The 13,626-nt window shown below is 35.9% G+C and overlaps 1 protein-coding gene across 12 annotated transcripts in view; it reads left to right on the top strand.

Annotated features, from left to right (window-relative positions):
• MYCBP2 (MYC binding protein 2) overlaps window positions 1-13,626 on the top strand; it is a 275,606-nt gene that overhangs the window by 171,357 nt on the left and 90,623 nt on the right. For all 12 annotated transcript variants that reach the window (XM_030813514.1, XM_030813510.1, XM_030813519.1 and 9 more), the window contains 5 exons: window positions 4,467-4,522; window positions 6,127-6,242; window positions 10,003-10,100; window positions 10,806-10,922; window positions 11,648-11,788. In XM_030813514.1, coding sequence (XP_030669374.1) covers window positions 4,467-4,522; window positions 6,127-6,242; window positions 10,003-10,100; window positions 10,806-10,922; window positions 11,648-11,788 — 528 coding nt within the window. The remainder of the gene's footprint in view (window positions 1-4,466; window positions 4,523-6,126; window positions 6,243-10,002; window positions 10,101-10,805; window positions 10,923-11,647; window positions 11,789-13,626) is intronic.

Here is a 13,626-nt window from a genome sequence, read left to right as displayed (position 1 = left end):
TATTTAACCAACATTTCAGTGATTCAGATGCAGACATGAAATTATAAGTCCAAAGAGCATTTGATGGATATCAAATTTGCAGCAACACTTTTAAGATGATGTTTTCTTATCTTCAGAGAGGATTTTCATTGGTTTTTGGCAGATGTCCAGAGGGGATCACCAATTACAGATCAAGTTAATCGAATCAGAGATACAGATGGATTAGGCTGAGTTTCAGTTCCTGTGAAAGTACTTGTCTACTTTTGACCAGGAACAGTGGCCCACACCTATAATCCCAGTGCTTTGGGAGGCTAAGGAGGGAGCATCACTTGAGGCCAAGAGTTCAAGACTAGCCTCAGTAACGTAGTGAGATCCCATCTCTACAAAATAAAATAAAATTTCTAAGTACTTGTCTATTTGCAGTTTACTATTCATGCTAGAATGTATCTCTTCAGGGTTTTGGGGTTTACCTATGCCCCCTTCAATTTTGGGTTCTCTCAAATGCCAAATGTATCTCCTAGAACTCTTTGGGATTTTTAGCTCTCTAATACCTTTAGACATTTAAAAAATATATATTTTGGATGTTTTAGTTATCTTCAGAGACAATGTTAGTCTAAATTATCAAGATAGTCATTATTTGAATCTGAAGTTTGTAATTTTGGCATTTTCAGAGAGCAATGGTGAGCCATTGAAGGCTTTTAGGTAGAGGAATGGCTTGATTAGATTTGTGTTTTATAATGATTATGGTGGAATATGGACAGTGTAATTGGGCAGATGATCAAGAAACATGGCTTGGATTTAGTGTCTTTAGGGGACTATTGACTTAATTTGATGAGATATGCTGATCAATTGGACTAGTGAGTTGTCAATCAGGATAGATTCAATAGAATCAGTAGAACCTGGTAGCTAGTGGAGGTGGAGTAAAGAAGAAAGGTAGGAAATAAAAGTTGAAATTCACATTTTGAGCTTGTGTCCAACTGATAATGGAAGAGGGGCAGGTTTTGGTTGAGAAAGATAACAGATTCAGTTTTGGATGAGGTGAGTTTTAGATACTTCTGAAATACCTACGTGAAGATGTATAAAACAAAGTTAGATGTACAGACCTGAGTGATCACAGTCTGACCTCAAGAAAAGGATTTGGGAATCATTAGCACTTACATTACTTATGAAGTCATGGGAATAGATGATACCTTCTATGGTGAATGAAGACAGAAGTTCCAGGATAGGATCCTAAGAAACACCAATATCACTGAGTCACAGACTCTTCTCTACATCAGAAGCATCTGGAGCACTTACTTTAAAAAAAAGATTTCCAAGCACCCAGAGATTTAGATTCAGTGGGTTTGGAGAGAAGTTCAGGAATTTGCCTGAAACAAATATGCAGAGTGATTCAAATTCAAAACCTAAACTTTGAGAAATACTGATTTATACGATAGATAAGAGAAAAAGAAAGGAAAAGGAAAAACTATTCACATTGGTAAGAATACTAGCCAAAGAAGCAACACATAATTAAGGGAATAGCTGAAGTGAGTGTAGATAAGCCTCTCAAGATGTTTGACTATAGAAAGAACCAGAGGAAATGGAATTGAGTGAAGGCTTTGGAGTATGGGGTCTTATTAATAGAGACAGACTTACATATTTGAGTGCTGATTAGGAGGTAATTGAGAGAAAGAAAACAATAAAGATACTCTGAATATAAAAATAGAATCTAGAGCTCAAGTGGTAGCATTGGCCTTAAATAGGAGGAGTAGTGCTTGTTTCATTCTACCAGGAGAAGGAAAAGAAAGCTTAATACAGATGCTAGTAAATTGTAGGTTTTGCAGCCAAAGGAATTATTTAAAACAGTAATTATATGTTTTGGGATGGAAATGGAAGTGATGAATCTTAGGGTCAAGGTTTTGAAACAAAGGGGATAAAATGAAATTGTTATTCTAGAGATTAAAAGAAAGCACCGATCAGAAAAGATTTATTAGATGCCTTTGAATAATCAGTTGAAATTGAAGATTATTTGTGAATAACAGTGTGAGTCATATGAGCATGGATAAAAATCATTTGGATTGATCTAGCATTAAAATTTTGCTAGATAGTTCAGCAAAAGAACAGTGGAACAAGGAAATTGAGTATATGGTAGCTAAAGAGAGGACAGTGGAACCTAATTTAGTTTGGAAGGGAAGAAATTTCAGAGAGTCAAGGAAGTAAGAGGGACTAGACGTCAAAGTAGATATAGGAATAGTTATTGAGGTAAAAAACTGAACAGGCCATTTTATTTTGATTTCAGAGACAGAACAGTTCTGAGTAATGTCACAGGTTTGTGACTTGGTGTGAGTGGCTGGAAGAAAAGTTGAAGTTATTGAGGTTAAAGAAATCAGGGAATGAGAAACTAGAGTTCTAGGTGAATTGTCCACTGGCTGTTAAAGAATTCTCTTCTCTCACTTTTTACTCACCAAATTAATAGTCTCATTATGAATTCTACATCTGAAATAAATATTTGTCTCATTTTTTAAAAAATCCGTCTGACACATTTGGCTATTTTAGCATCAAAGTTTAAAATCATTTCTACTATTAAAAAAAAAAAAAAGCAAGGGTAAAAATTCTTCTCTATTCCAACACTCGCTTAAGGAATTTAGTTTCTATTCTCCTTACCTCCCTAATCTTTTAGTTTCCTATGAACATGCTTCAATTTGTATAATTTCTTTTACAAATTTTGTTACCACAACGGAATGCAGTATTTCAAACATGTTCTGAGTAGCCTAGGTTTAGAGCAGTTATGGAATACCATTCCCAAACAGTATCTGTGAAATGTTAATTCAGGTCCCAGGAAAGGAAATTTTCCTTATCAACCATTCACAGATACTATGTATTCACTCAGTAGTGAGCCAAGTATTGTAGAGGATGGAAAGATGAGATATGGTCTCTTCTTTCATTACTAAGTGTGTTAATAATATGTATTTGAGGGAAAGTGTTGAAGTAGAAAATACATTGTACGTAAAGTCTAGAAACATGGATTTCCTTTTCTCACCTTTGTATGGCTAAAGACTCAGCCTTGGCTTGCATTTTTCTCATGTGTAACTTTTGAGTAGGTAAAGGCAGCTAGATCATTTCTCATTTATTTTTATGAAAACAAAAAGGGTAGAGAGAAGGAAGGGGGCTTTGAGTTTGCTTCCTTTTACTGTAACTACAGGAGGAGTTAGAAGTAGATGAGCAGTTGGACATCTTGACCTGAACCTTGAAAGATAATGATTTCTTTGCTAATGTTGCAGGCATACAGAAGTATTCAGAATAACATGCCAAGTTTCATGTACCTACAGCCCATTTTTGTCTTTACATTTTACCATAATTGTTTCAGGTCATTTTGTTATTTTTTTTATTAAGAAACAGATTGCTACAGGTACAATTGAAGCCTGCATAAACCCTTCCTCAGACCCATTACCACCCCTTCCTTAGAGGTAACCACTGCCCTGAGTGTAGTGATTCTCATTCCTGTATATATTTTTAGGCTCTTACTGAATACAAATTTATTCATAAGCAGTATATTTTGGGTTGTTCAATATGTTTTCCAGAAGTCTATAAAATAATATCATATTGTATGTATCATTTTGCCAGATTTTTGCTTAATGTTGTTTTTGAGGTTCAGCCATCTAGCTATAGGTCATTCATTTTAACTGCTTTAAAGTATTCCATTGAGTTACTTACTATTCCGTAATCTGTCCATTCTCCCATTGATGGACACTTATTATAAACTGTACTGAAATAAACATTCTGTATTTGTCTCCTTTTGTACATGAGCAAGAGTTTCTGTAAGATACATACTTATAAGTGGAATTGTTAAGTTGTAGGGCATGCACAACTACAACTACATTAAGTATTGCCAAAACTCACACTCCTACAAGCAATGTATGAAAGTAGCAGGTGCTACATGTTCTCCTCTGCACTTGGTTCTTACCAACACAATTTGATGACCATGATATGATTTATTTTAGTTTTGTTTTAATTCGTATTTTCTTCCAAGTTTAGTTAAATAACTTTTCTAGTCTTTATTGACCTTTCAGATTTCTTCTTCAGAGAATTGGCTTGACTCTCTTTTTTTGTTGTTGTTTATATCTTTTGTATAGATTTATTCTTTATAAGTTATGCATGCGTATCACCTTTGAGTTGTACGAGTTACAAATCTCCTTCTCCAAGGTGGAAGCTTTTCCTATCTTTATAGTATCTTTGTTTTGGAAAACTTTAAAATTTTAATTTACTCAAAAGATGTTATCTGTTTTTTTCTTTTGCTTTTTTTTTTTTAAGTTTTGGTGTTCACTTTTGGATCTTCAAACCATGTAAAATTTATCTTTAATAAATGGTCTAATGTAGGTAATTTTTTTTCTTTTTCTCCTATATGGATAACCAATTGTCTCACAACCATTTATTGAATAATGTATTACTCTGTTAATTGAGAATGTTTCTAAATGATTTTACAATTGTTACTGGTCTCTTTCTTAAAGGTTTATGAAAATTATTCATTTGAAGAACTACGTTTTGCATCACCAACTCCTAAGAGGTAAGGATCGTTTTCTCAAAGTATAACCAAAACATGTGTTGTCAGCTGCTGGCAATTAAAATCATCCTGCATTTCCACTTTATTTTCTATAAATAAATACTTTATAGCATTTTTCTAGGTTGCCGATAGAGATTTGTCACATAATAATGTATAGATTTGCAGAAAGAATGTGTTTACATTCAACTGTAATACTGCCAATATATTACATAATACTACCTACTAGTGAAAGTAGGTATGTAAAGTAGATATCTAGTATTTAAAAATGTTTAAATTGACTTTTTTAGGGTTGATTAGTTTGTTTTTTGTTTGTTTGCTATTTAAAAATTGTTCCTTTTCTCCTTCCAATGAATTGTGGAGAGATTTCAGCATGTGGTATACTTGTATTTGATTGTACTGTCTTAATTTTTCAGCCCATAAGTAATTCTGTTAACTTCAGATTTAAGCACATTTTTTTGAGTTAATATTTTATTTGTTTGGAACAGTACTTCTTAAAGTAGAAACTTGGAAAAAATAATTAGATGCATTATAGTTTGGAGAGATCACCTCCATAGAATTTAGAAAAATCTCTGAAGTGAATCTGAAATAGCAGAATTATGTATAGGCTGGAAATACCAGTTTGAAACTCATGGGGAAAATAAATTTGGGAATCATCTATATTGAGATGGCATTTAAAACTGAGGAATGGGTGTCACCTAGATAGATGGCATAGGTAGAAAAAAGATGACCCAGACCCAAATCCTGGTGCATTCCTTAAATTAAACGGTAGTCAGAAAAGGGAAAGCAACAAAACACTGATAAAGAGTGGCCAGTGAGATAAGAAAAAAGCCAGGAAAACGTCACAGAAGCAAAAAGAAGGAAGTATTTCAAGATAGGAAGAGTTGTCAGCTATCAAATGCTACTGAGAGATTGCTGAGGATGAAGTGACCATTGAACTTGGGGACATGGTGGTCATTGGTGACTTTGACATCAGCAGTTGTAAGGAAATGTTGGAAACAAAAGCCTAGTAAGGTTAAATTGTGGAAAGGAAGTAGAAGTGAGAGAATGGAGTTTGATATAAATAGGAGAAGAGATGTAAGACCTTATTAGAGGGGGCTGTAATACCAAAGGGAGGTGTTAGTGAAGATTCTAAAGTTTGTTTGCTAATCGAAATGATTCAGTAAATTGAGAGTAATTGATGATGCATGAGAGAGAACAAGGTGATTGCAGCATAAAAATGTTGAGGGAATAAGATTCACAGCACAAGGGGAGGGACTAGCTTTGGATCAGATCCAGGACACTTCCTCCATTCTATCATGAGAGAAGGCAGGGGAAAGTAGGTTTATTAATAACATTGCAACTTTGAGGTTGTATCTGATTGCTTATTGTCTCACAGAAGAAAGAGGTGAGGTCATGATCACCTGAGAGTGAGGAAGAGAGGTGATGCAGGTTTGAGGTAAGAAAGAAGTGAAATTCAAGCATTTTGGAGAGTAGGCAAGCGTACTATGGCAGGGCAGTAGGATTGCCAGGAGGTATGTAAACAAATTAAATGTTTGCCGAACTATCGTAATGATGTTGGCTGCTTAACCAAAAGTAAAATTTCCAATATCCATCTTATTTCTTTTCAGACCCAGTGAGAATATGCTGATCCGTGTCAATAATGATGGGACTTTTTGTGCAAATTGGACTCCAGGGGCTATTGGACTCTACACTATTCATGTTACCATTGATGGCATTGAAATCGGTATTTTCTTTAAAGCCATGAGCTACTACTTACTTCAAATAACTAGAGTCAAAATTATTTTTCTCTTCTAGTTTTGCCCTTTAACTTGCGTTATACATATGGATAGGTTTCATAACTTGAGGCCTTGTTTTCTCATTCATAATGAGTATTTAATTAGTGCATTAGCATTTTGTAATAATTTCTGGTGTCCACCCAGGCATTGTAGCCCTCATGACTCCCTCCCTCCATTCCCTGATGTGACTAGTCAGGTGTGCTCTCTTCCACGCTGCTGTGTTACCCTGTCTCTCCTTTGTGGGTGTGTCTGTGCCTCTCCTGACTATGAGCAGAAAGCATTCATGTTTGGATCTTCCAGTGTAGCTCAGTGCCTGGCACATAATGACAGTAAATATGGATGAATGAATGCATTTTTTAATCTACCATTGTGTTAATCTGGGTTCTCCAGAGAGACAGAACCAATAGGATCTCTATACAGTCATGTGCCTCATAGCATTTTGGTCAGTGACGAAGAGCATATATAGTGGTGGTCCTATAAGATTTTTACTGTACCTTTTCTATGCTTAGATATATTTAGATATGCAAATCCTTACCATTGTGTTACAGTTACCTGCAGTATTCAGTAGGGTAACATGCTGTACAGGATTGTAGCCTAAGACCAATAGGCTGTACCATATAACCCAGGTAATCTGTACCATCTAGGTTTGCATAAGTCCACTCTGATGTTTGCACAATGATGAAATTGCCTGGTGATTCATTTCTCAGAACATTTCCCCATCCTTAAGCAATGCATGACTATATTAGATATATGAGAGGGATTTATTAGGGAAATTGGCTCGCACAATTATGGAGTCTGAAAAGTCCCATGACGGGCCACACCTGCAAGCTGGAGACCCTGAGATGCAGGTAGCCTCAGAGCCAGGGAAGCAGATGATGTAACTCTCAGTCTGAGGCCAAAGGCCTGAGAATCCAGGGGGACCACTGATAATAAGTCCTGGAGTCTAAATGGTGGGAACCCTGGAGTTCAAATGTCGAGGGACAGTAGAGGAAGTGTTTATCCAAGCTCCAGAAAATAGAAATACATTCACCTCTCCTCTGTTTTTGTTTGCTCTGTGTCCCCAGCTGATTGGATAGTGCCTGCCCACATTGAAAGCAGATCTCTTCCACCTACTCCACTCACATTCACACACCAGTCTTCTCTGGAAACACCCTCACAGACCCAAAAGTAATGCCTTACCAGGTTTCTAGATATTCTTTAATCCAGTCAAGTGGACACCTACAACTAATCATCACAACCATTAACTTTGAAAAACATGTTTCTTTTGTTTCAGGCATTAATCTTTTCTTTACTTTTCAACTGTCTGTGTAATAAGGTAACAAGGAAAAAACTCTAGTACTTATCAGTGTGAATTTCTTCTAACATTAATTTTCCTGATACCTGGTTTGGGATGAGTATCTTTCATCTGAAATGCTTGGCACCAGAAGTATTCTAGATTTTGGACTTTTGCTGGTTTTGGAATAGTTGTATTATAGCTACCAGTTGAGCATCCCTAATTCAAAATTTCAAAATTCAGAATGCTCCAGTGAGCACTTTTTTTGAGCATCATGTCAGCACCCAAAGGTTTTAGATTTTAGATCTTTTTGGATTTGGGGTTTTCAGATTAGAGATGCTCAACTTGTATATGGTAGTCTCACTTGAGACATTCACATAATCTACATTAACATATTAGGGATTCTGACAAGTTCTGAAATCAAGAAACTTGTCTGACTATGTTTAATCCTTATCATGGGACCGCTTGCGAGTGGAGAAGAGAGAAATGGTGGAGATAGTAATAATACCAATTAATATTTCACCAAAGTATTTGGGAAACCCCGCTTTAAGTAGTTTGCGTTGGCAGTGGAGGTAAAGAGATACTTTACATTGATGTAATTCTATGTTCTCATACATTAATGTAACTATATAGACTCAGATATATCCAGTTCATCTGTAACATTCTAGAGACCTTCGCTAGCAGCATTTGCTACACTCTTCTTTATTTCAACATATCCATAAAGCCTTTAGTTCAGCAAATGTTTTTTGGTTCTGAGCATACATTGTCCTGGGTAAGACAATTCCTGTCAAGTGTTAACACTTTAATGGGGATTGTGGGCCGGGCGCGGTGGCTCATGCTTGTAATCCCAGCACTTTGGGAGGCCGAGGCGGGTGGATCACGAGGTCAGGAGATCGAGACCACGGTGAAACCCCGTCTCTACTAAAAAAAAAATACAAAACATTAGCCGGGCATGGTGGCGGGCGCCTGTAGTCCCAGCTACTCGGAGAGGCTGAGGCAGGAGAATGGCGTGAACCCGGGAGGCGGAGCTTGCAGTGAGCCGAGATTGCGCCACTGCACTCCAGCCTGGGCGACAGAGCGAGACTCCGTCTCAAAAAAAAAATAAAAAATAAAAAAATAATAATAATGAGGATTGTGAAAATAAAACAGGCAAACAAAAATCATATGAAGTAGAATATAAGTAGTGACACACAAGAGATACAAATTACAGTAGGAATTCAAAAGTAGAAATAGCCAAGAATGACATCGTGAAGATTTTCTTCTCTCTAAAAATTCTGGTAAAATTTCAGTAGAGTTTTTTTCATCATCTTATCTAATAGTGGGATGAAGAAAACTGATACAAATTAGATAAGAAAAATCCACTTTTATTTGTTTTTTGGAATGAAGCTGAAGAAAAAGACTTGCTTACTTAGAATCATTCATTTTCTTCCATACTCTACTTCCTTGCTCTTCTTCCTAAGTTTTCTCTGACGCTATCAATGGGCTGCGACCTCGCTTGACCGTAGACAAGCAGAGATAATAATTCATTAGAATAATTACAATAATAATAGCTAACATTTATTGTGCATTTAATATATATCTAAATTCGTTCTACGTGTACTTTTTTTTTTTTTTTTTGAGACAGAGTCTCACTCTGTTGCACAGGCTGGAATGCAGTGGCACGATCCCTGCTCACTGCAACCTCCACCTCACAGGTTCAAGCAATTCTCATGCTTCAGCTTCCTGAGTACCTAAAATTACAGGTGTGCACCACCATGCCCGGCTAATTTTTGTATTTTTAATAGAGACGGGGTTTCGCTATGGTGGCCAGGCTGGTCTTGAACTCCCGACCTCAGGTGATCCGCCCGCCCTGGCCTCCCAAAGTGCTGGAATTACAAGTGTGAACCACTGCCCCTGACCCCTTGTATATTTTAAGTCCTACAGCAGCTCGGTGAATTAGATACTATTATTTTTCCCATTTTATAGATGAAGAAATTGAGGCTCAGAGAGTCAAACAGTTAGTGTGAGATATCGGAGTAACCAAAGCAGTCTAACATGAGGACCTCAGCTTCTCATGACCATGCTACATTGTCATAGAGATGACTGGTAGAGATGATGAGTGGTATTCTGATTGGATATTGTCAGATAAGTTTTAATTCTCAAGGGTTCTTTTTTTAATTATTTTCCATTTTTTCTGTATCATTTCATATGTTCTAGTTAAAGATAGGGAGCCCCTTCTTTTCCTTGACATCCTGAGACATTCCTTTAGAATCTCAGGGCCATTTTTAAAATATTTCTCTTGTTTAGCCTATTAAATATCCATCACCTTAAAAGGACAGAAATCAGATATTTGTGTTAATTTTTAAAAACAGCCTGTGGATGTTTACAAGATTAGGTTTAAGGATCTTCCTTCTCTTTTTTTCTCAAATGTTACAGTTCTCTGATTTTTCTGACAGATGCTGGTCTGGAAGTAAAAGTAAAAGACCCACCAAAAGGGATGATACCACCAGGAACTCAGTTGGTCAAACCAAAGTCTGAACCTCAGCCTAATAAGGTTAGGGCAGAATGAATTGAGAGCCGGAATCATTCAGTTTTTACATGTTTGTCACTGATGCTTCAAAATGGCCAGTAAACATCTAACATTTTACTTGATTTCAGGACTTGAATTCTAAATATCTCTAAATAAATTTAGAGAGTAGTTCATGGTAATATTTCTTAGTTGTAGCATGTGTACTTCTTTATTTCTTTGTGTAATGCTATAGTAGTTGGTACATACTGTATTCTTCCTGCTATGGAACATTTACAATGATCAAAAAGTCTACTGAAATTAAGTGTAAAGTTTGCAACATGAAAATGTCCTCTACTTTCAAAAGAAAAGTTAATTTCTGAAATCTAAAGAATAAGTACAGGCATTTTGGTAAACTGCATGTTAAAAAAATGAAATACTGGTAATTGAATTTATTTTTCTAACAAGTGGTTTTTATCCTTCTTAACACATATCTTCAATATTTAGAAATGAGTTAAAAATATATGTAATTGTCTAAGCTTTATTTTCAGTAATATACATTTCAGTGCTTAAAAGTTCTGTTATTAGTGTTATGAAGCACTGTTATTTGCAATGGGAGCCTCACTACAAATAATTCTGGAACCTTGTTAAGAATTATGATACTTTCAAACCTGCTTAATTTTACTTCTTGCTACTTATAAGATCTCTATTCCATGTTCTTCCTACCTCACTGTTTATCTTTGCCTTTCTCAGGTTCGAAAATTTGTGGCCAAGGACAGCGCAGGGCTTCGCATCCGTAGCCACCCTTCCCTTCAGAGTGAGCAGATAGGCATAGTGAAAGTCAATGGAACTATCACTTTTATTGATGAGGTAATTGATAAAGGAGCTCTTGGTAGTAAATTCTGGACGGAAAGTTTTTGCATTGTTTGCATAATAATAAGGTTACTGAGTTTTTTGTCAGAATGTGTTTTAAGCAGTTTGGGAAATATTTTAAAACTATTTTATAGAATGTGTTCATTGAGTTTCAAACATTTCATTTATTTTATCAGTAAAAAATAACTAAATTATATTTTGAACATGAAAAGAACAATGTTCAACTGAGTATTCAGAACCTATTCAGAACCTGTACATGTATTCACTGAAAATAGGGATAGTTTTTCATGACATTTTAAAATGTTGTTTGTTTTGAAATGTGTTTCTTACTGCTTTAACTTTGGACAGTATATTTTTCTGGTAATACAACCAAGTGACTTCTGATTCTTAAAATATAGATATAAGGGAAGGAAGACTCATATTCCTTTGGGAAACATCTGATTTTACTGTTTAAACTATGTATCTTAAAGTGTGGTTTCCTTGTGTTTTTATTCCTAAGTGAAATTGTTTTTATAATCTTGCCACATGAATTATCATAGTGTGTTGGCACTCTTTGCTGCTTTTTTTTCCCTGGAGGGTCTCTCAGACTTACTTTCTACAAAAACTAGATGCTTAATCTCCACATCCACCATCATTTTCCTGCTTTGCAGACTTTCAGACCTTGCTAGCCTCATAGGACTTACAGGAAGGCCTGGCTTGTTTCTGTTGCTTTTTTTCTATAGATCCATAATGATGATGGTGTGTGGCTGAGGCTGAATGATGAGACAATAAAGAAGTATGTCCCTAACATGAATGGTTACACTGAAGCCTGGTGCCTCTCTTTTAATCAACATCTTGGCAAGAGTCTTCTGGTCCCTGTTGACGTAAGTAAAAGGTGGTTTTAAAAAGCGTTATAGATACACGCTGTTTGTTTTACAGGGCTTTCTTTAATTAAGGCTTTTCAGTTCTGAGGTAACCCACAACTAAGTAACTTTTACTTCACAATTTCTTGAATTCTTTAAGGGCTTCTGTGTAATGAAAGTGAAGTTTGGCAAGGTTAAGGCCCTTAGTGCAGATTATGATCCATCACAGATAGGCAGGAAGTAGTAAATTTAATTAATTACTTCTTAATTAAAACTACTGAATTCCTTTCAAAGAGGTAGAAAATGAGAGTGGTTACATTTTTTTCTTTCTTATTTATACAGTTGTTTGGAATGAATTCCAAACTAAAGTTTATGAACTCAGAATTATACATTCAAAAATATGTATAAATGTATGTTATGTTCACATTTTGCAAATAGTTCTGTGTGTTTTGTCTAATTTTGAATTTCTTCTTTCTCGGCTTATAATACTATTATTTAGACTTGTGGTGCTATGTTGTATTCTAGTTGAAGTTAAATCCTAGTCTTTGAGAGAATTCATTGTACCTCCTTGTTGAGTATGGTAGAATAGAGCCAGTGTTCACAAGATTGCTACTTCATGAAGTATAATAATAACCCACACTTCGTTTTATATATTAACCAGGAAAGAATGATTTTTCCCTTTTTTCATTACCATCAAATGTGTGTGCTCTTTAGGACAGAGCTAATAAATAGCACGGGTAAAATTTTATTTAAAAACAGTAGCAGTTGAATTTCATAAAAATCAGTTTGTAAAGTTAGCTTATTGTATCAAACCATTCAGTATATTCCATTTGACTTTCTCCTTGATTGTCCATAATAATGTTCTCCAAAGCAGTAGTTTATATAATACAAGACAATTCTTTGGTGAAGAAAACATTGGAATTTCATTTCTATTTATTGATCTCATTCTTTTTTATATGCTTTTGTGTATGTTTTATAATAGCACAGTGGAGACTTTGTATATAGAGAGAGAGCAAGAAAGAAGGAAGATACGTGATCAAGAAACTTTAGAATGTTGGCTTACTGCTTTACGGAGGTTAAGTTGAACAATGATACATCTATAAGTAAAATACTAAATTTTAAATTAAAAAATTACATCGATTACATCTTATTAAATTTTCCTCAGATTTATACCTGCAGTTAAAAAGGATTTTGACCCTCTACGAAAGTGTATTTTAAAGAGATAATTATAACAACCACTTTTGTACAGTTTTTTTTTCCAATATAGACTTTTTTGTTGGGCAAGGGGGAGTTGGTTTTTGTTTTTTATACAGATGGGAGAGCCGGGCGAGGTGGCTCACGCCTGTAATCCTAGCACTTTGGGAAGCCGAGGCCGGTGGATCACCTGAGGTCAGGAGACCAGCCTGGCCAACATGGTGAAACCCCGTCTCTACTAAAAATACAAAAAATTAGCCAGATGTGGTGGCGGGCACCTATAATCCTAGCTACTCTGGAGGCTGAAGCAGAAGAATCGCTGGAACCCAGGAGGTGGAGGTTGCAGTGATTCGAGATCTCGCCACTGCACTCCAGCCTGGGACACAGAGCGAATCTCTGTCTCAAAAAGATATATATAGAGAGAGAGATGGGGTCTCACTATGTTGACAAGGCTGGTCTCAAACACCTGAGCTCAAGCGATCATCTTGCCTTGGCCTGACAAAGTGCTGATATTACAGGCATGAGCTACCACACCTGGCCATCGTGTGTTTTATTTAAGAAAATTTTCTTAAGTCCCTAATAAAACGTTATTCCAGATTATATTATCTTTTCTACCTCCCCAGTCCAAATTTTATCTGATTTCTTTGCTCATTTGAGGAGCTGCT

The sequence above is a fragment of the Nomascus leucogenys genome, chromosome 5 (genome assembly GCF_006542625.1).
Source record: "Nomascus leucogenys isolate Asia chromosome 5, Asia_NLE_v1, whole genome shotgun sequence".
Lineage (NCBI taxonomy): Eukaryota > Metazoa > Chordata > Mammalia > Primates > Hylobatidae > Nomascus > Nomascus leucogenys.
Note: the sequence above shows the minus strand (reverse complement) of the source record. Positions and strands in the feature narration are given on the sequence as shown.